At 35.0% G+C, this 23,606-nt stretch overlaps 1 protein-coding gene across 1 annotated transcript in view; it reads right to left on the reverse strand.

Moving 5' to 3' along the window:
• LOC111148799 (chromosome unknown C4orf22 homolog) overlaps positions 1 to 23,606 on the reverse strand; it is a 604,672-nt gene that overhangs the window by 384,427 nt on the left and 196,639 nt on the right. The window contains exon 3 of the mRNA XM_022505611.1: positions 3,209 to 3,299. Coding sequence (XP_022361319.1) covers positions 3,209 to 3,299 — 91 coding nt within the window. The remainder of the gene's footprint in view (positions 1 to 3,208; positions 3,300 to 23,606) is intronic.

The following is a 23,606-nucleotide window of genomic DNA, read 5'->3' on the forward strand; positions in this document are numbered from 1 at the left end:
GAGTGATAGATCTACAAACCCAAGAACACCAGTGATTTCCAGGAACACCAGAAGCTAAGGGAAAGGCATAGAAGAGATTCTCCCATAAATCCTTTAGAGAGAACATGGTTCTGCCAACACCTTCATTTCAGACTTCCGGCCTCCAGACCTATGAAAAAATAAGTTCCTACTGTTTTAAGCCCCCAGTTTAGAGTAATTCGTTATGGCGGCCAGGGGAAATGAATGCATCACCTTATTAACCTCTCAGCAGCATCTGACATGGTGAGCATTCTTTCCTTTGAAAGTGTTTCTTCTTCCAGTTTGGAGCATGGCTCCCGCCTGACTTTTCTCCTACTTGCTACTTGTCAGTATCAGTTGCTGGCTCTTCCACACATTCCAGATCCCTAAATGTTGGGTACCGTAAAGGCCTGTCATAGAACCTCATTCTTTGACCGACATGCTCTACTTAACAAATATTTGCAAGCCCATGACTTTACATACCACTTAGATATTGGTGTGTTTCAGATTTATATTCTAACCAAGACTTCTCCCCTAAGTTCCAAAGCAATATGTGTAAAAGACAATCAGCTTCTCTACTTGAGTATCTAATAGGTGTCACAAAGTTAATACTGCCAACACAGCACAATTTCATTATTGATTACTGAAATCAGCATTCCTCAATAGTTCTCCTGTCACAGTGAGTAGCACCAACATTTATCCCTTGTTCAAGCCAGAAACTGAGCAGTCACCCTACCTTCCTTTCTTTAACATTCCACATCAGATACATCAATGAGTCCTATTTGTTCTGCCTCTGAAACACAGACGCGATTCAGTAACTTCACTCCATCTCTGCTAGCATCAACCTGTTGTTGAGTTTATCTCTTGTTGGTTGATTACAAAAGCTCCCTATCTTACACCTTTACCTCTCTCGAGACCTGCTTCCCACATCTTCCACTCTGCACAGCAGCAGTGAGATCAGTCTTTCTAAAGTGTAAACAAGATTAGGTCATGTCTCTATTTAAATTTTCCATTGACTGTCTAGTTTAACATAGAAGACTATAAAAATTAAAATTAAAGAATAAAACCAAAATTCCTTAAAATCCCTATGATCTGGCTCCTGATTTCCTCTCTGATCTCACCTGTCTCTATAATCTCTTTCAATAAATATATTCCAGCCATTCTGGTCTTCTTACCATTTTTTGAGTATGTCATGACTGCGATTATCTCAGGAGTTTTTAATAGGCTATTCCTTTTTCTTGGGATGTCGCTCCCTCTCAAATCCTTTTCTATTTGGGATGTCTCTCCCTTCAAATTATATGGCTATCTTCTTCATGTCATTGAAGTCCCAACAGATGTCATCTCCTCAAAGTGATTTTCCTGTATACCTTAGCTAAATCAACCAACCACTCTATTCAATCTCTTCCTACTCGATTTTCTACTTTTATGTTCTCCATAGTACCTATCCAGAGATGAAGTTAATTTTTCCACTTTCATTTTACTTACTTATTTCCTAGCCCCCTCTCTAAAATGTAAACTCAACAGGTCTTCAATTCTGTTGTACCCCAGTGCCCCAGGAACGAAAACAGTTTCAGGTGTGAGCAGGTGCACAAGAAAATCTATTGATTGGCAAGTGAATGGGAGCTGGGTAAGAAAATACATAGTTGTATCATTTAGGAGACTATTATAGTAATTTCCTTAAGATATAATGGTAGTTTGAATCAAAGTAAGTGATAGTTGAGATGGTGAAAATTGAAGTAACTTGATTTATATTTTGGAGAAATTAGTGGTTCGTTCGAGTGAGAGAGAGTAGGGAGTCTACAGTAACTGACATGCTTCTATCTGGGTAGATGAGTGGATGAGTCTGTCACTCATTATTAAAGGAAATACCAAGAGGAGAGAAAGACTTAAAAAGATATTTTTGAGAGGAAGTATACCACTGTGGTTAAAATGTGGGTTTAGGGTCTCTAAAGCTATTTGTGTTTATTGATTTATTGGTTTACTGTCTAATCATGGGCCATTTTTTCAACCTTATGGAGTAGATGAAATTTGTTCTTGTCAAGTATATATTTTAAATTTATATGAAAGCTTTCATAATCCTTATCTTGTTTGATCATTAATGATCATATGTCCCTTCCTGAAAGTCCTCATCATGATTCCCATGACATTCTATGTTTTGCCTTTGTAGCTGCTCTTTCTATTAAGAGTCAGATAAATTTTAAACTTTTCTGTTGTAATTTAGAAGGCCCTCCAGAGTCTAGTCGCTATCCGTATTTCCAACTTCACTTCTTCAATCTCACTTGTCCACCTCCCCCAAGAAGCTTTTCCTGATTTCAAGCTCAGTTAATTCTATTAAATTATCTAACTAAAGTATGAATTTTTCTCTCTATGTATATTGAGGATTTTGTCTGCATGTGAAATTTTCAAGAGTCCTGTTGGAAAAATTCCAACTATTTTTCAAGAAAACCTTGGTAAAATAGACCACCTTATATACATATTTTTCTGTTGCTGTTTTAAACTTTTCATCACACTACTTCTGATTATTTTTCTCTAAGACATTTATTACAGTTTGAGCATGCGTATTTGCCTTTTTTAATCCTTGACTTAGAACCTTTTTAAAACCTACAGAAGACTGTTATCACTAATATCATATTAACAAAAGGTAAAAGTAAATATGTATTCCAAATAACATTAAAAGCTTCATATTTGATTCAGCACACATTTTAATAAAGCAAGGCCATATTCTCCTTGGATGATCAAAAGTTATATCTCTCCATTATGTGGTTTCTATCACATTTCCCAAGGTAGGATTACAAGGCAAACTACAGGACTCTCTTCTGAAGGTACCACAAAATCAAATCAGGTAGGCACAGGGCAAAACTTAGGGGACAGTGGATGATGTGACTTGGAGGATTGTACTAGGAGGCTGAGCTGAAAAGAAGTAGCAAGTTTCAACATAAGACTAGCACAATGTTGAAGATGACAACCACCATCCCAATGCATTTTCTCTACAATAGTTGTATGAAATCATTTTTTTTTTCACCATGTGGCTACTTCTATAGACATAAGTGGGAATAAATTTTTTTCCACATACTTTGTATAATATATACAACAAAGAGCCATATTATATCCCTCATGCATTACTTCTCAGGGAAGAATTAAAACCTATATTATTAATACCAACTGTGCCTTTAACGCATACATTTTTAGCTACTGGATGAAATGTACTCACGCTCACTCTTCCATTGCTATTGTCTTCTTCTCGCACTGCCAGAGCCTTCAGAAAATTATCTTGCAGGTCTTTACCGGCACTTCTTAATGTCCTATAAAAAGCAGGTCTTAGTTATAGTACATTAGAAAACAAATATATCAAAAACATTCAGGGGCCAAAAACCACACTTCTTTATTCCAAGTGATAATGTCCTTGTAACACAAAAACTATATATACAATCATTATAAGTCATATACAATTATTATAACTTACTACATTCCTCAAATTATTATATAGTTATAGAATCTATATTTATGAATAATTAGAATCAAGTCTATAAATATCATACATGCCTTTATCAATACTCAAGCCAGACAGAGTTAATTTCATTTGCATGTCTATTTTATTCTTTTTAATCATACCATATAAATTTATTTATACCTCTCATTACCCATAATAATTTTAGATTATTTATAATTTAAGTACAGTTTATTTATTTAATATAAGAAAATTAAAATACTAGAAACCTAAACCAATTCCTTTACTGACATAGAACATTAATCTTACCTCTATGAGGATATAAAAAAGGCAAAAAGGAAAGAAACTAGGTTGAGTCATTTCTGTTAGATAAAAAGAAACTTTAAGAATACAGGGTGTTTGCCTGGCTCAGTTGGTGAAGCATGAGACTCTTGATCTCAGGGTTGTGAGTTCGAGCCCCCATTAGGTATAGAGATGACTTTAAAAAAAATCTTAAAAAAAAAAAAAGAATTCAAAAGAGGCAATATTAAAATAAATAAGTTCTGGAGATGGCTATTATACTGACAATATATTAAAATTATACTGTTCCTCTTTTTAAATTATTATTCAAGTCTTATATACATAGACATATTATTTCTTATAACCTCTATGAGAAAGATAAAAGTACTTTTGTTATACAAACTGGGAACAGAGAGGGTAAGGGCTAGACCTCCTAAGCTACGTGCAGCAGAGTCAAAAAGTTATATAAATAATCAATTATTACAGCATGCTACATCTGAGAACCGGAAACTTCTCAGCAAGTGGAAATATTGGGCAAGAAAGTTAATGCAGTGTGTGGTAAGGAATTCTTAAATCTTTAACATGCATTACTCTTACTTAACTAGATTTATTTAACAGTCAGTGACCTGAGAAAACTTGCTTAAATAAATATCACAAAAGGAGTCACTTCCTCAAGAAGTGAAGTAGGTCCATTACAAAATACTAGGGTTATAAGTTTTATAAAGGCAAATACTCCATCTTTTCTGTTTACAATCCACTACAGTTTCAAAATGGGGTAAAAATTATACGGATGAGTTAATCTCCACCAATCGTGTTTAATCATTAACTAAAGGCATTTATATAATCCTACATGAATGGGTCTAAATAAATTCTTAATCCTCAACAATTAGACTTCTGGTTTTAGATTTAATTATGTTGTTTGTGTCAGCACACATATTTAAATTACTGGATTAACACTCAAAGAGAATAAGTAACAAAAGAGAAAAAATGAAAAACTGTTAAAATAGAAATATTTCCATACGTTATTTTCTTAAGAGGTCACTTACTTTAAAGATTACTAAGACTTTCAGTAAATATTCATGAGTTATTAATCATCTCAGAATTTTAAATGTAAAAGTAGGCATTTTCTAATAGGCAAGGTTTGAATAATCATTGTGATGTGTTCTAATAAGCAGTTTCTAGATAAACACTAAATCAAATTTGATATTAAATCAGTCTTAATAGCAATACTTCTTTATCTATTGGGCAGTCTTCGTACTAGTCTCTATGCTAGGTATTTCACAAATACTTCCAATTATCTTCAAATCAAACCTTAAGGGAGGCCATGTTTATTTCCACTTTAGAGATGAACTTGATGATAATCAGTCGGCATTCAGTTTTTAACTTAAATATCACCAACCCCAAGGCTTTATTTTGCTATTCTGAAGCCACACAACATAGCAAAACATCATCTGGTGCCACAGTACTTTTACAGAAAACAATGAGAACTCACTGATAAGAAGAAACCTAAAGTAACAGGAATGGGGGTACAGGGAGGTCTGCAAGCTTCATCAGGAGGCACCCCTAGGAGTCATCAGAGGCTGGTGGACTTGAAACCTCTGTGGAAAGCTGATCAGCCATAATCATCACTCCAATTCTAGACTAGAATAACTTGTTCAGAGGTAGGTTTGATTTCTAGCCAGTGAAATCTGGCATAGCCTATATTTAATAATCCTATAATTTATATTCAATTCATCTGCACTTGTTTGAATATGTAATTCAACTTCTCTGTGCCTCAGTTACTTTGAAATGATGATTTTGTACACTCACTTTGGAAAAATTTAGTGGAGAGCACAGTAAAATGTAATGGATGAGTAAGTTTATTGTAAAATTTTTACAATATTATCTTGTTAGGAAATAAGCACACATCTATGAAAAAGCGGTTTTCAGAAACAGTTTTATTTTCCATAGATAAGTTTACCGACAAAACTATATGCCTGTATTTTTGTGGTCTCAAATAATATAAATTTTATTTTTTAGGGCAAAAATGGAATATTATTTGCAACCTTGATAAAAATATGATTTTATTTATCATAATGTATGGATTTTTAGACAACTTATTTGAGTATTAAATATGAGAGATATATTTCTACTTTGATGTAGGGCACCTGTTGCTTTGTCTTGTATATTTTCTCCAGGACAATATAATATCTTTTTTGTTTTGTTCGTTACATAAATTAGGAGGAAAAAAATCCTGCTTCTTTTCAAATAGTATTTTATAAATTTCTTTAACATTGGTAAACATTTTCACATTCTTCCTTTCAGTGTATTATTGTAGATTTGTTCTGTATTATCAATCTGGGTTGCTATAACAAAATGCCATAGATTGGGTATCTTAAACAATAGAAATTTATTTTCTCACGTATCTGGAGGCTGGAAGTCCAAGGACATGGTACCAGCACAATTTGCTTCTAGTAACCACTCTCTTAAGCAACTCACCGTATTTGTACTAGTATCTCACTGTGTTCTGAATATTCATTTTTCTGGTTTCTTTTGTTTTGTTATATACATATTTTTCTAAATTCTATGTCCTCCAAAATCTACATGTATACCAAAAATTGTATAGAAGGAATAAAAGTAACCAGTGAACCATTTCAAGTCCTTTCCTTTGAGCATTATTTCAACAGGAGAATCTATCTTTAATATCTAAGGGATTATTTTTTTTAAAGATCTAAGAGGGAAAAACAGTGGAGCTAAATCCAATGTGTGGTTTTTTACTCTCCTGTATTTTCTTGTAAACTATTCCTGGTGGCTTTTTTTTCTTCCTTCCTTCCTCTCTTTCTTTCTTAATTTAATTGAAACAATTTTCCTTAGAGGTTAGGTCGATAAGAATTATATTTAGAAAGACTTATGGTTTAGGAATTTTTACACTACATACTGCGATTTCCATGGAATTTCCACAAGGTCATCAATTTATATTCTAATCACTTTCAGAAAAGAAAAAGACTTCTTGAGAAATGAGATTCATTTATTGGTAGGGAGGAATGAGAATCAAATTTTCATTAAGATAAATGGCATCACTCCCCCCACCCCGGCCCCTTTTGCATATGAAAGAGTTTATAAATTACCATATGTACAGTAAAGCTACCAGCATCTCTGGGAAGAAGTTTCAACTGTTGGAAGCACACAGAAGAAAGACGAGAAGCACTAGGATGCACACGAGACGGCTGTTCCTTTTCGTCTTCTATTCTGAAGAAAACCGAAGGGGGAGAGTCCTGAAATCTGTGGTATCTTCCATCAGTCAGACTCTACTCCCCCCTGGATGGAAAGCTGTGCTTTTCTTTGAGGGGACAAAATGGCCTGCCTTCTGTCTGAGAAAGTATCCCTGAACTCTTCTTTTTTGGTACATCTGGAAAATTTCTAGTTAATTCCTAAACACGGTAGGTTAAGATGTTCTCACACTTCAGATTGAAATCAAAACCACATTGAGATACCACCTTACACCAGTTAGAACGGCCAAAATTAACAAGACAGGAAACAACATGTATTGGAGAGGATGTGGAGAAAAGGGAGCCCTCCTACACTGTTGGTGGGAATGCAAGTTGGTGCAGCCACTTGGGAAAACAGTGTGGAGATTCCTTAAGAAATTAAAAATAGAGCTTCCCTATGACCCTGCAATTGCACTATTGGGTATTTACCCCAAAGATACAGATGGAGTGAAAAGAAGGGCCATCTGTACCCCAATGTTCATAGCAGCAATCGCCATAATCACCAAACTGTAGAAAAAGCCAAGATGTTCTTCAACGGACGAATGGATAAGGAAGATGTGATCCATATATACAATGGAATATGATGCCTCCATCAGAAAGGATGAATACCCAACTTCTGTATCAACATGGACCGGACTGGAAGAGATTATGCTGAGTGAAGTAAGTCAAGCAGAGAGAGTCAATTATCATATGGCTTCACTTATTTGTGAAGCATAAGGAATAACATGGAGGACATGGGGAGATGGAGAGGAGAAGGGAGTTGGGGGAAATTGGAGGGGGAGACGAACCATAAGAGACTGTGGACTCTGAGAAACAAACTGAGGGTTTTGGAGGGGAGGAGGGAAGGGGGATGGGTTAGCCTGGTGGTGGGTATTAAGGAGGGCACGGATTGCATGGAGTACTGGGTATGGTGCATAAACAATGTATTTTAGAACACTGAAAAAATAAAATTAAATTTAAAAAAAAAGATGTTCTCACACTTTAAGGGGGACCAAATAAAAAAAAATAACAATAATAATGTTGCTTAGAGAGGAAATAAACATTCTTAGTCTCTAAATGTGATTTTATTCTGAAAATACATTCAAATATAACTTTATTTTTACTCTCTTCTGGGAGGCATCTAAATCTTTTACCTGATCTGAAATAGACTTCCTGATCTTCTGGTTGTACAGTGAAAGCCAATGAGAAAGTAGAAAACAAAGAAAGTAAGCTTTTGTTTGATATGTCTGCCTCCAGTCTCTACCTGTGGCAATCAGCCTCATCGCTCCAGAAAACACTGAGCAAAAACGGGCTTTAGAAACGTGAGGGCCTTCAGGCTTAGCATCTTCAGGTCGTACATGCCTAATCTCTACGTGTGTGTGTGTGTGTGTGTGTCTCTAGTTCATATATTTGAAAGATTCCATCTAAGGAGCTGAAGAATCTGACGTAATGGGATTGCAATGGGATTGCAGGGAAAAGCAGTCAGAACAGGAGCCCATACTGCCCGTGTCAACAACCACACAAGACGGCAGGGTCTGTCACACAGGAGAGTGTTGGGCTCGGAGCAGAAGAGCATATGGATGAGGGGAGGGCTGTGGGGCAGAAGGGATGTATCAGGGTGAGACTCTGGGGAGAAAGATACCTGAGGAAGACTGTTAGGAAGGCTCGCTGCAGGACCCCTCTGTATGAACCCCTGAGTCCCTCCTTTAATAAAGCCGGCAGTATTAAGAGGTTAAGTCTGACCTCTAGTGACAAGGAGAGTTTAGAAAAGATGAGGAAACTTAAAAATGAGGGACAGAGGAAAATTGGAAGGGGTGAACCATGAGAGACTATGGACTCTGAAAAACAATCTGAGGGTTTTGAAGGGGCAGGGGTGGGAGGTTGGGGGAACCAGGTGGTGGGTATTATGGGGGGGGCACGTATTGCATGGAGCACTGGGTGTGGTGCAAAAACAATGAATTCTGTTACGCTGAAAAGAAATTTTAAAAAAATAATAAGGGACAGAGACAGAGACACAGATAGGGGAGGTGAGAGGGTGGTTGGAAGCCACCCAGACTGCTATGCCATCTAAGGAAGGTTCAGCAAAGCCATGTCCTTGAACCAAACTCCGCCAATAAAGATTCACAGGTCTACGTTGATATCCCTGTCGCGCTCAGTCACTGAGGGAGAGCCGCAGCCCATGGCAGGTGTGGCCGTAGTACGAATGCACAGCAGCATCGAATGCACAAGAGCCGCATGTGACGGGACGCTCAGTTAAGGACACTCTCAGTGTAAGACGTATTCTCATCACCACAATCTTTCACCCAAACCAAAAACCTTGAGGTTCAAAAATGTCAGCATAATAGCTCATTTGTTTTTTCACAAATATAGTCTCAAAATTGCCAATATTATCATCACCAATATGTTTACTGAAAACACTTTAAGTCTTTTTGCAGATCTTTTTCTTCTTAGTGTATACACCTCTAGGGATGAATGGCCAGATTACCATGCTTTTAGACAGTTCACTTGATAAAGGTTCTTTCTTTATGCTATGATACCAGCTAGATACACAGTTAGGTTCATCTGTTGATATTATTTCAATTTGAAAGAGATTTCAAATTTTGCTTATAGTTATATAAATGCAGAATTCTAAAATTAAATCTATAATTTAGAAATTTAGAAAAATCTAGTTTTCATCTCCCCCAGTTTTATGTACCCTATTCTATTCTCTCCCTTCTATATAGAACATAATCTTATTTTTAATTCCAGTGAGTTAACATATGGTATTATATTAGTTTGAGGTGTATAATATATCGATTTAACACTTCCATACATCAGCCAGTGCTCATCACAAATGTACTCCTTAAACCCCATCATCTGTTTCACCCATCCCCCTCACCTACCCTCTGGTGACCATCAGTTTGTTCTCTACAGATAAGAGTCTGTTTCTTGATTTGTCTCTCTCTCATTTCTTTCCCTTCATAGAGCATCATTTTTTTAAGTATCCTTATATTGCTTTTTTAACTGTTACTATTTTTTTTAAAGATTTTTATTTTTTATTTGACAGAGAGATCACAAGTAGGCAGAGAGGCAGGCAGAGACAGGAGGAAGCAGGCTCCCTGCGGAGCAGAGTGCCCCATGCGGGGCTCGATCCCAGGACCCTGAGATCATGACTTGAGCCAAAGGCAGAGGCTTAACCCACTGAGCCCCCCAGACGACCCATTAACTGTATCTATTTTTAATACAAGCATATCCATCTGTCATCTAGCTAGCTAGCTAGGTATTTACTTTTGTAGATGGTAGCCTCCTATACATATTTTCCTCAAACTTGGTTTTTCACTTAGCATTATGTTCAGGGAATTATACCATAGTAGTAAGAGACATTTCCACTACTTTTTATAGTTGCATAGTACTCCACTGTAGGAATATACCACCATTCAGTCACTTAGCCACTGACAGTCATTGGTTTGCTTCCTGTTACTTGCTAGGATAAATACTGCTTTAGCGTTTAGCTTTGTGCATAGGTCATTTCATGTCATTGCCACTATATTTTGGGGATAAATCCCTAGAAGTAGGATTGCTGGTCAAAGAGTACATGAATATTTTATTTAGTTAAATATTACCAAATTTCCCTTCAGTGGGGCTGGGACATTGTGCAGTCCTCCCTACAATTTATAATAATAAATTTCAGTTTCTGCAAAGCCTCATTAACAAAGTATATTGTAAATCTTTTAGATTTTTGCTGGTCTAGTACAAGAGAAACTCAGTATAATTGTGTATTTATCTTATAAAGAGAAGTGAACATATTTTCATATATAGAGACCATTTGCACTTCTTTTTCTTTAAACTGTATGTTGATACCTCATTTTTCTATAGTATCACTGGCCTCTTTCTTCTCTATTTTCTTCTTTAAACATGAAGAATTTTAGCTCTTCTCTGTGATGTAAGTCGCAAATATTTTCCCCAGCTTTTCAGTTGTCATTCTACTTTGCTTATGGTGCATTTTACCAAGAAGATGTTTCATTTATACGTCATAAAATAATTTATAAGTGTTACAAATCATTCCCTTACTATGGATTTTGAATCAACAATTATAGAGGAATCCATCTATACTTTCTTCTAGAACTTGAAAGTTTTCTTTTTTATTAATTTGTTTTAACATTTATCTAATTCCTTGGCATTAACCCTGATGTACTGTGGGATGAATCGATCCTCTTTCAACTTTTTCCATTTGGATATTCAGTTATCCCAACACCAATTATTAAAAACCCCGTCTTTCTTTTTTCCATTGATTTGAGATGATGTCTTTCCGTATACACTTGGGCCTGTTTCTGTGTTTCCTATTTTGTTTCAGTGCTTTGTCTGATTGTATCACATTATTTTGATAACAGAAATTATGTTTTAATATCTGGTAAAAACTAGCCCCTCTCATTGCTGGTTCTTTTTTACAGGTGTTGTGATTTTTTTTTTTTTTTTTGGTGGATGTTCTTTGTTATTTACTTTTCTTCAAATGGATTTTATTAATAGAATTGTCTGACCATTAAAAAAAAAACAAAACCCTCAAACACTGATGACCACATACCAGAATTACTTTCAGTTTCTAAATGTCATAGCTTATGATTTTAAAGATGGCTGCCTTGACTGGCACAGTATAAATGACCGGCATGGAACTGGGTCTGCAGTTTCTCTGCATCATGGTAGCCCAGGTGCACACCAGCTCCTGCAGACACTGTGAATATGAATTACCGCTACACTTTCAAAGACAGGAAGATATTCACTCTACTTGCCATACCTCCAGTCCTAAGTTTTATATTAAATTAATTAAATGTAGGATTAGATTAAAACCATGTGTTTGATGAGTCTGATCATCAAATTGAACTCGAAAACTATCATACTGTGTACCACTTACCCTATTTTTATCTATAATAACTGATCTATCAGACAGTTAGTAATCTCTACTCTGGCCTGTTTCGGAGAGTTGTGTTTATCTACAAAATTTATCAATGTCATCTTGTGTTTACAAATTTCTTTTATAGTGTTGCATAAAGTAGTCTCTTGATTTTTTAAAGTCTTCTGTTTTCATAGTTATACCCCTCCTAATCATTTCTTACTCTATGTAATTGTAGTTTTTCCCTTTTATCTTAATTGGGTTAGCCAGTAGTTTGACTATTTTATGTTTTTTCCCAAAGAATTAACATTTGGATTTACTCCACACTTTTTTCTTACTCATTTATTTCAAATTTTTTAAAGTAATATCTTTTTTTATTTTTGGGGGTTACCGTGTAGTCTTTTTTCTATTTTTTTAATTGGGTGCTTAATTCATTTTTATTTTTTCATTTTTGTGATATAGATATTTAGGGCCATTATATTTTTCTCTGAAAACTGCTTTAACTACTTCCCATAGAGTCTGATAGTTGTATATTCACTACTCTTTTTTTTTTTTTTTTTTAATATTTTGTCTATTTGACAGAGGGGGAGAGAGAGAGCACAAGCAGGGGGAGCTGCAGGCAGAGGAAGAAGCAGCAGGCTGCCCACTGAACAGAGAGCTCCCTGCAGGGCTAGATCCCAGGACCCTGGGATCATGACCTGAACCAAATGCAGATGTTTAACCGACCCAGGCGCCCTTCAGTATTCTTATTTTTAAGAAATTCTAGTATTTCTTTCTTTGCTTCCCCTTTGATCAAAGAGTTTTTTAACTAGATGTTTTTTAATGCTCCACACTTTAAAAGACTTTTTCATTGCTGTCGTTATTAATGTTGTCTTATTGAATTGCGGTCTCTTTGTAGTTATGGAAGGGGGAGTAATTAAGGGGATTTTTTTTTTTTTCTGGTGTCCTTGTGTGGGCAAGATATAGTCCAGCTTGGAGAATGTTACTTGCAGACTTCAGAAGAGAAAGTCTTTTTATCAGAGTTTGGATTTGACTATGTATTTATAAAAATACCTAATTAATTATATTGTCTTTTATCTTTTTAGTAAATATTTGCCCATTTACTCTGTTTTAGATTGAGAGAATGTGTTAAAATCTCTTATTAGCATTTCTGCTATTTATCATTTTCTCTACTGTGGTTTCTACTTTATAAAATCTGTGTTATTGGGCAATTAACTGAGTAATTACTAAAACTCTTGTTTCCACAATTGTGAACTATATAGCTTGAGACATAATTTATCCTTCATTGTCTGTTAGTGGCTTTTCAACTGAATGCTAATTTGTTAGATGTCAAAATTGTAACTCTTACACTTTTACTTCTGTTTGTCTAAAATACCTGTGTTTCTATTTATTTATACATTCTATATCTCTTTAATTTAGATGTACCTTTGTATAAAATATAAACTTTTCTTTATGATTCAATTAAGTTCATTTAGACATAGTGATGATTGATAAGAGAGGCCTTAGTTTTTTTCATATTGCTTTATGTTTGATATATACCTATATAGATGGATATGGATTCATATCATCATAAATGCACACACACACACAGAAAATTTTTCATAAAGAAGTCCATGTTGTTACATTTTCCTCTATATATTTCCTGGCATTAATAGGTTTATATTTTGCTCAAATGATTACTTTATATGAAATTCTTATCCCCTTTTTTTAAACCAATGTTTGTTTTTCCTACTAAGAAAAAATAAAATTTCACTACCAGTACTTTTTCTTCTATTCTTTCCTATCCTTAAACATCTAATTTGAAATAATACGCCTTTTACTCTCAGTTAATATCTATACAGAAGTTTGTGAACTTATTCTGTTTTTTGCTTACTTCCCCTTATTTTTGATAGTTACTATATCTGTATTATCAATGCACATATCCTTTTTATACCATGCTGTCTCCCTTATATCCCATTTAATCTTAGTTTTACAGATAAATATATATTTAATGTTTACAACAATTCCTTTGGTAGGTGTCTTCCTGGTCACTTTGGGGGTCTGAAACACATTCTCTAATTAGTCTCCACAAAGGTCTCACGGGAACAATAGTGCCTGAGTTCTTGCCTGATAGCATGCTTGCAGTCCTTAGACAGGAAGTTTAGTGTGGCTGGGTATAGAATCCTTGGTTCATATTTTCTTTTCTTGAGTCTCTTAAATGTTACTTCACTATTTGTGGGCACAAAACACTGAAATATTTGGTGACAACCTGAATGTCTTTCCCAATATGTCTTGGCCTTTTTGCCTTTTTTCCCAGGGCTTTTTTTCCCTTTTTCCTTAAATTCCATTTTTCTAGACCATGTCTTGTTGTTGGCTATTCTGTATTTTTTCCCAGAAATTTAATGTGCCCTCTCAATACGTCATTTCAAATCTTTTATTTCAGAGAGTTTCCTTAAAGTACAATGCTTAGTTTTAATTTTATGTCTTTGCTTTGTTTCTCCTTCTCCCAGGGACACCAATTGCATATATTTTTTCCCATGTTCATTATCCTTTTATCTAGTCTTGATCTATCCTCTATTAATTTGTGCAAGTTCTTTTTAAACTCTTCATTTTGTGTAATTTTCAATTTTCTTCTTTTTGTCTTTTATCTCTCCTAAACCACTGTGCATGGAACTTATTCACACCTATGCTATTTTTAGTTTATTCTTTACTTAATAAATGTATTTTTTTTCTTTCTAACCTTTCCTATGTTCTGTTAGCACACTTATTTTTATAATAACAGGACTCCAACTTTTTTTTTTAACTTATTAACACTGTCTAGGGGCACCTGGGTGGCTCAGTGGGTTAAGTATCTGTCTTCGGCTCAGGTCATGATCCCAGAGTCTTGGGATTAAGTCCTGCATGGGGCTCCTTGCTCAGCAGGGAGCCTGCTTCTCCCTCTGTCTGCTGCTCCCCTTGCTTGTGTGCTTTCTCTCTCTCTGAAAAATAAATAAATAAAATATATTTTTTTAAAAAGCAAAATACTGTGTACAGTACTATTTATAAGGTGATCTCACTCTGACTGATGTTAAAATGCAGGTTAAAAAAAAAAGGCAAAGAACACTAGACAAATTCAACACTGATAAAAACGTCTGATTGCTGCCAGTGTAGCATTATGGCAAACCAGAATGATCCCAGAATTTTAAAAAAAAAGAGAGAGAGAGAGGGAAAGAGGGAGAGACAGCACTGATAACAGTACATAATGTAACAGGATTGCTGCAGGCTCTGAAACAATTCATGAAAAGTCCTTTGCATACTGCATGGCACATAGAAGGTGCTCAGTAAATATATCTACTTTTGTTATCATTATCATTACCATCATTGCATGGATCAAAACAGAGATAGCTGGGGTAGTAAATTTTGGGGTATGTACCTTAACATTTAAATTCTGAATCTCTTTTGTCTTCACTTGTCTCTCCTTATGTGCAGATCACATATGTAAGCATCCCAAGTATATGAATCATAAAACATCCATGTAGACCAATGATTTTTAAATATTTACTAGACATTGTGCTAGATTGTATTCTCCAAAATGGAAGCAATATTATCTCCCATTCTACAGGTACTTCCCATGTCATCCCTCCTAGCAAGAGGACTAGACTTTTCTCCTCCACCTCCTTGAGTCGGACTACATTGAACAATAGAATACAGGGAAAAAACACTGTGCCAGTTCTGAATCTAGCTTGTAACTGAACTGGCATCTTCTCTCCCTCTCTTGGAATGCACTGTCTTAGAAGCCAAATGGCACCTAAGAAAATCAAGTACACTGAGACCACCATGCTGTGAAATGCCCAAGCTGTGAAGAGGCCCTGGAGAATGAGCTGACAGTTGGGGGAGAAAGAGAAAGAGAGAGAAAGAGAGAGAGAGACTTGTGGAGAGATCACTGAGGCCCCAAACATGTAAGTGAAGAAGCTATCTTGGAAGTGAATCTTCTAGCTCCAGCCCCATCAGATGTCACCAAATGAGCACAGACCAGCTGTCCAGCCAACCCCTGCCTGAAGTCCTAACCCAAGAGATGCGAGCAAAACAAAGTGGATTTTTAAGCTATGGTGTGTTTTACAGAAGTAGATAACCAGAACAAATATTTACTTAAAAGGGGTAGAATGAGGGGTTCCTGGATGTCTCAGTCAGTTAAACCTGCAACTCTTGACTTAGGCTCATGATCTCAGGGTCGTGAGGTAAGGCACTACGGTGGGCTCCACCTGAGCATGAAGCCTGCTTGGGATTCTCATTCTCTCTCTCCCTCTGCCTGACACCCCACTGGTGCTCTTTCTCTCTCTCTCTCTCTCTCACTTAAAAAACAAGTGTATAATGAAATTTATTTCCTGTGGAAAAAATTATAAACCTTTATTTTTATGCTCAAAATAAATGATTTTCACATACAAACCTAGAAAGCCAAATTTTGTTTTAATTTATCTTTCATTTCACAAATTTATCTATCATTCATAACTAGCTACTCATTAACTACTGGCTATAGTAATGAACTCTTGTTAAAATATATTTAAATCTTTAAAATCAGCTTTCATGTTGGCAAAGTATTTCCCTTTTTCTATAACTCTTTTCCTCGCTACAGTCTCCTTTTAATATTATGGGCTGTACAAATACTTAGACATAGTAGAAAACTTTAAAGTCTAGATAATAAAATAAACCACTCATTTCCAACAAAAAGCATTATGACCCATGATATTCTGACTGAGAATTTCACCTGGTTGGAGCAGAGTTGGTGGCACAATTATATATAAATAAATATATATATGCTACGAAAACATTTCACAGGTCAGAGCCTCAGAGCCAAGGAAAATGTATTTTACTTTTTCATTTCCACTTGAGGACACTCTCTACTTCAGTAAGAGTAGAATCCATTTATATTTTCCCAATTATAAAAGCAATCAAGTGTGGTAACTTGAGTTAACTAGCACCATATTTCTAATTAAAGGCAGTAATATTTTAACATCCTTTATTAATTGATGCCCCAGACTGCAATGTTATATTGCCCCAATAAAGAAAACCAATTAGATTCTATTATCTGAGTGGTTCTTTGTACCTAAAAACGTCCTCGAAAGGCACAGGATGTAATTATGTTTTTATCTTAGTTAATGAATTCAGCTACTTTAAAAATGTTAATAGATATATTACTTAAATTAAAAACTTTTCTTTTTTTAAAGATTTTATTTATTTGACAGACAGAGATCACAAGCAGGCAGAGAAGCAGGCAGAGAGAGAGGAGGAAGCAGGCTCCCCGCTGAGCAGAGAGCCTGATGCGGGGCTCGATCCCACAACCCTGGGATCATGACCTGAGCCGAAGGCAGAGGCTTTAATCCACTGAGCCACCCAGGCACCCCTAAATGAAAAACTTTTATACACAAAAATTCTAGTGTTAGTCATGTGAAGAAATCTTAGGCTTAATATTAGAGGAATTATACACCTGAATTTCCATTTATAAAACTAAAACTTATTGTATGAAAGAAATTTGACACAAGGTATTATTTAGCATATAGTTCTTTGGTATCTTGACTTAGAATACACATGAATTAGAAATAACAAAGTATATGTTATCAGAATAAATATATTTTATTTATGTATATTTTATCTTTCTATCTAGTATTTAGTTCTAAATTAAAGATTTTTAAAATGTACTATCTTTACAAGAAATAATTGGATTAGAAGTCATTTTTTAAATCTTAGGCTGTTAGTCGTCTTGACATTGCTGGCGTGTTGTCAACTAAAAAATCTACTATAGACACTTGATTGCTACTTACATAATCTATTGGACAGGAAATACCTTTGTAAAGACCTTAATACTGCATATTTTATTGTTTAATAAAATGGAAAAGTAATTGTAAAAACTACAGTTACTATAAGATATTTGAAACTCCACAGAGTAAATGATTTTAAAAATATATTATTATTGCTCACAAAGTTCAGTTGAATAGTTTCCACGGTTATCAGAATTTTGGCTTACCCTGGAAATGCACACCTGACCAAATATTGGCACGAATATTTCAAACAGTTAACACAGCTACCAGAAGCATGGTCCATGTCACTTATCCAGCATTAAGTGTGTGTGTGTGTGTGTGTGTGTGTGTGTGTGTGTATGCATTTTTTTTCTAGTTTCTTTATCAACTTTCTGCTAAGTTTATAAAACCCACCACTTCCAAGGGGGAAAAGAATTCTAACTGAGAATCTCTCCCAATGTGGTTCTAGCATAGCTCACTATATATGAAGAGGTAATTTCTGTCCTTCATATTTCATAATTTTAGAAATGTGCATGTGATACTTTTAAATATTTAGGAAATCTAAATTATACACATTGCTACAATCTGAATCATATGGGAAGTTAAGTTAGGGACAGTGTTAATATTAGGATTCGAGTGGTAGGGATTAAAAGAAGAGAGATGGGGCCAAACTCCAACATTTTTGATATGACTAATAAGAGTAAATAATAAAACAGGATCTATTTTTAAACTTAAATAAGAAGATGTTATCCAACCAGAAATCAAAAGATATTTGAGTATTCAATTGAGATTTGGCTATAAAAGTATAATCTTCCTATATCAAATCAGCCAAACATATGTAGATAAATGTGTTTGTAAATATAAGAAAGAACTAGATATGCTGACTCAGGATTCAGCTGATTCAGTTAAAGCATAAGGGGATAATATGCACTTATGATCAATCAGTAAATATTAATGTTGGCTAAATGTTTACTAAATATAACATAATTATCATGTCTTTTTCATAATTTCATATGCCATACATGGCTAGTACAGGTTTAAGCTCGATTGTTGAATTAATAAAACTTTTTTTTTATATACATATAATATATTTTTATCCCCAGGAGTACAGGTCTGTGAATCGCCAGGATCTCCCTGATATGAGGGAGAGGAGATGCAACATGGGGGATTAAGGGGGTAGGAGAAGAGTAAATGAAATAAAACTTTAAAAAATATTTTAATCTGAGAGCGAGAGTGAGAGAGATTGAGAGAACAAGTGGGGGAGGGATAGAGGGAGAAGCAGACTTCTCGCTGAGCAGGTAGCCTGACGTGGGGCTCAGTCCCAGGACTCTGACCTGGAATCATGACCTGAGCTGACCTGGAATCATGACCTGAGGGCAGATGTTTAACCAACTGAAGCACCCAGGCACCTCTAGGTAAATAAAAATTTAATGTGATGGACAGATTAGGCCTAGGGTGTGTAAAACTTTAAATAGCTGCATTTGTTTTATCCTGCCATCATATATAGTCATTATAAAATATTAAAATTATAATGGCATTTAGTAGACTGTTAAATTCTGCATAATATAACTATGTTATTTAATGAACTGGTAATGTGTAAGGAGTTTGAATGAACAGAGAAAAAATTTCACAAAGAAATATTTGTGCAGATAAATTTTTATTTCTTTTTTTTACTTTGCAGCAAATAGAAAGTGAATATTATAATATACAAATTTTGCTTGATAAAGTTATTAAAAATTATATTGTGATTTCAATTTTTTTTCTAAAATCCCTTTTCCTCATAATTCCTAAAACACCTAAATATATACTTTCAATCCACTAAAAGAATTCATTAAAATGCAGATTCAATATGAATGATTAAATACATTTCTATGATACTCATTTGCTGCTATCACAAAATATGTTCAGTAAGAGACTAAGCCTACAAGAATTCCATCAGGAGTTTCCACTGTCACCCTGCTGAAATTCCACAATGCACATTACCATGTTTTTAAAGACATTAAAAAGTCTTATAATGAGGAAATCTCTTTAACTTTACCTAAACTCAGTGTTTCCAAAGTTTATTTAGCCACAAAGTCATTTCATAGGACGTTTTGTCATTTTCTAGAACATTCATTAATATATGGTATTAATAATACCATATATTAATAATAATAATAATATATAATAAATATAATATATATATAATATATATAATATATTATAATATATAATAATAATAATATATAATATAATATATAATATAATAAATATAATATATAATAATAATAAACAAATGTTTTTGGAAATTCTGTTGTAAACATTTTAATAGTTTAACTCATATGGTTTTTCTCTCTTCACCAAGTCTTGCCAAGTCACATTCTGTAATATACCTTAGATCCATTCAATTTCCTCTGAATTACTTGCCACTACTCTAAATCCAACCCGTCATCGTCACTGATGTTATCTGTTACTGTAGCTTCTTAGCTGATATCTCAGATAATACTGTCCAATTCATTTTCCTCATTGAAGCCACAGAACCCTAAAAATAGTCTAGGTGTTGCTTGCATGATTAAAACCCTTTAATCAGCAGTTTCCTATAGAATTTAGAATAAAACATAAAAATAATAAACTGTCGTGAAAGGTTTTGTAAGGTGTTTCTTACCACTCTCTTCCTCTCACTACTGTATGACCACACTGTCCACATATAGTTCTTTCTTTTTTTTTTTTTTAAGATTTTATTTATTTATTTATTTGACACACAGAGATTACAAGGAGACAGAGAGGCAGGCAGAGAAAGGAAGGGAAGCAGGCTCCGTGCTGAGCAGAGAGCCTGTTGTGGGGCTTGATCCCAGGACCCTGGGATCACAACCTGAGCCGAAGGCAGAGGCTTTAACCCACTGAGTCACCCAGGCGCCCCCGCATATAGTTCTTAACACATGTGATGTATTTCTTACCTTAGGTCTCCACACAAGGTACTTTCTTTGCTGAAAATTCTACCTGGGATTTGTGTTGTTTTGTTTTCCTAATTCCTGCTTGCCTATGCATATCAACTTAAACATCATATCCTCAGAGAGTCCTCCCTGACCTCCATCCTAATCTGGGTCACATACACATCACACAATCACACACATTACACAATTTCAATGCAAGATAATGACAGCATCTGGAAATACAGCAGATTAAAATGTTATTTCTCCAGATAGCAATATGAGAGGGAGAATAAATTAAGCAAATCATAACATTGTTGTCGAAATCCTAATTCACACAAACTCACACAGAGAGCAGATGGTAGGTTTCTCCTCACAGAGGTAAGACAAAAATACATTGTAGTCATACAACCTGAGCCTCTTGTATCTTAGAGTTTCCATAATTACATAGATGGATATTTTCAGTACCCAGCTCTCATGTTTTACAGAGGATTTTTCTTATTTTTCTTATGAATATATCTTCTGTCCTTGATTCCCTTTTTCATCCTTGGCCAGTGGCTCAGTAGTGGCCTAGTATGATGGTAATATCTAAATGACTTGGAATGCCTACCACATTGGTTTAGAGTTCCCATAAATTCACATAATATCCCTTTCTTTTTATTTATAACATTTACAACATTTATTTTTGTGTTTGATTGTTAAATGTCTTTAATCCTCACCGGGCTCAATCTAATGAGATCAAGAACCTTAACTATTTTCCTTAACTCTTTCCACCCAGAGAGTAGCAGAGTGCTTCAACAAATGTCTGTGAATGAATTATTATATTAATTACCTACTGCATCAGTTACTTGGGTCAGAACTAGAAGAAAAAAATGTAATAATATATGGTCCCTTCCCTTAAAAAGTTATAAATGCAATGGGGGAAGACAGAACATTAAACAGACAGAAAGGGAGTTTGATAAAAGCTATGAGGTACAGTGAGTACACCAAATAAACCTGTAGAAATGGTACATAAAACTACATCAAAAATATTCTAAGGTCCTTCCAACTAACATAATGCTAAGAAGGAAAATACTCATACATCTTTCACACATTTACAAATTCGATTGAACTAACCCATCTGTTTCTTTGAAGAAATGCTTAATCCTCATAATGACCAGAACTACCAACCACAATGAAGCAACCTGGAAACGAAGAGTTCACATAAACTTAACCATGTTTATATGGAATGCCCATAAAGAGAGAAATTATATTTCCACAATCTAAGGGAAGTTAGGAAAAAATTTCATGTATATTATTTCTCAATTATCTTTTCTGTCATGTGAAATATTTATGTTCTGTTCATATTATGTCTAGAGCACATAAAATAATTTCTCCATCATGTATTTTGGAAAAGGGAAAATATGTTACTAACTGTCTTAGGGGAAGCAAACTTCTCTTTTGTAACAAGGTTTTGATTTGACGAGGACATCAAGATCAGAGCAAGAACTGAATCATCTGCTTCTCTGATCCTTCTCTGTGGTTAGCGGCTCTGATAATTATCAAGCATAAAAATCCCCATCAAAGGAACATAAGAGAGCTTTGCAAAAGTTGAAAGAGTTTCTTAGATAGCTCCCACTAATCACAACAAAGGTTTCTTATATGACACTGAAAAAAAAATTACTTGGGGCCATTTGTGGCGTATTAAGAACTCTTCATTATTTCTAAGTTACATGTATACAATATTCACTTTACATCATGGAAATAAAATCTACATAAGGAGAAAACAGACACTCCAACCCTCTTATTTGAACCAGAGCTTTTTAGTTTGCTGTCCATGTGTTGGGTGCTGGACCCCCCAACGTGTGATCACCAGCTCTGTCTTTCCTCCCTCTATTACACACAGACTTTGTTTTGGTTTCTAACTGAAGTTGCTCATTTTTGAGTCATTTTCCTCTAATATTTTTGTGTCATCAAAATAGTCATAAAAGTCTACATTTATAATTGCGGTTTATGAATTAAATTACCTACATTTTCTTCTGTCCTTCTTTGGAATATCAGAATTACATAGTCTTATATTATTAACCTGCTTCTCCACTTCCTCAGTAGCTGCTTATATTCAAAGCAGAATTCTTTTTATTGATATTCATTCCTAAGGAACATAAATGAATATATCTTCAACTATATATGTTTGTATTCTCTATTTATTAGAAAGTTCAGGAAAGCGCAGACTACTATAAATTCACCATATACCTCAATATTCCTGGTTTTATACAACAGAACCCATTCTGGCTAGGTTAAGCATAAATGGAATTTATCAAAGGATCTTTAAATTTTTTTTAAAGATTTTATTTATTTATTTGACAGAGATCACAAGTAGGCAGAGAGGCAGGCAGAGAGAGAGAGGAGGAAGCAGGCTCCCTGCTGAGCAGAGAGCCCAATGTGGGGCTAGATCCCAGGACCCTGGGATCATGACCTGAGCCGAAGGCAGAGGCTTTAACCCTCTGAGCCACCCAGGCACCCCTATCAAAGGATCTTAAAGAGCATAAAAAACTTCAAGGAAGGTCAGAAATCCAGACTCAAGAAACCACTGGAAAATGCTCAGTCACAATGAATTGACTGCTTGGGCAAAAACAGTATGGCCTCTGCATTTGGCCACTTTTATAGGCTCCATAGCGTATATCAAAAATACATGGACTAAATTCTAGAAGATTCTCTACTGTTGCCCTAAGAACTAGATTCTTTACTCACCAAAGAAGTATTCCCAATGTTCTTACTTCCATCACCTCCAAATCCAATCTCTGATTAGTCAAGCTAAGGTCACATATTTATGCCCTAACAGCAAGAGAGGTTACGAATATGATCTAAAGCCTCTACTGTAGAGAAGTGTTCTGTGTCTTCTTAAATTCTATGTTTGTCTATTGGCACCCATTAACCACAGAGCTAAATTAATAGCCAAAGTTATTTATATCTCCTCTATGATCCAGTTTACATAGGCATATAAAGATTATATTACAAACCTTCCAACCAACTGGGACTCTATGCTCCCAACCATCTCCTTTATCTAACTCTTACACAGTGAGTCAATATTTCTCCTGCCCTAAATCATCCAAAGCTACATACTGAACAACCAGAGACCACCCATAT

The sequence above is a fragment of the Enhydra lutris genome, unplaced genomic scaffold (genome assembly GCF_002288905.1).
Source record: "Enhydra lutris kenyoni isolate GAN:26980312 unplaced genomic scaffold, ASM228890v2 scaffoldscaffold21, whole genome shotgun sequence".
Taxonomy (NCBI): domain Eukaryota; kingdom Metazoa; phylum Chordata; class Mammalia; order Carnivora; family Mustelidae; genus Enhydra; species Enhydra lutris.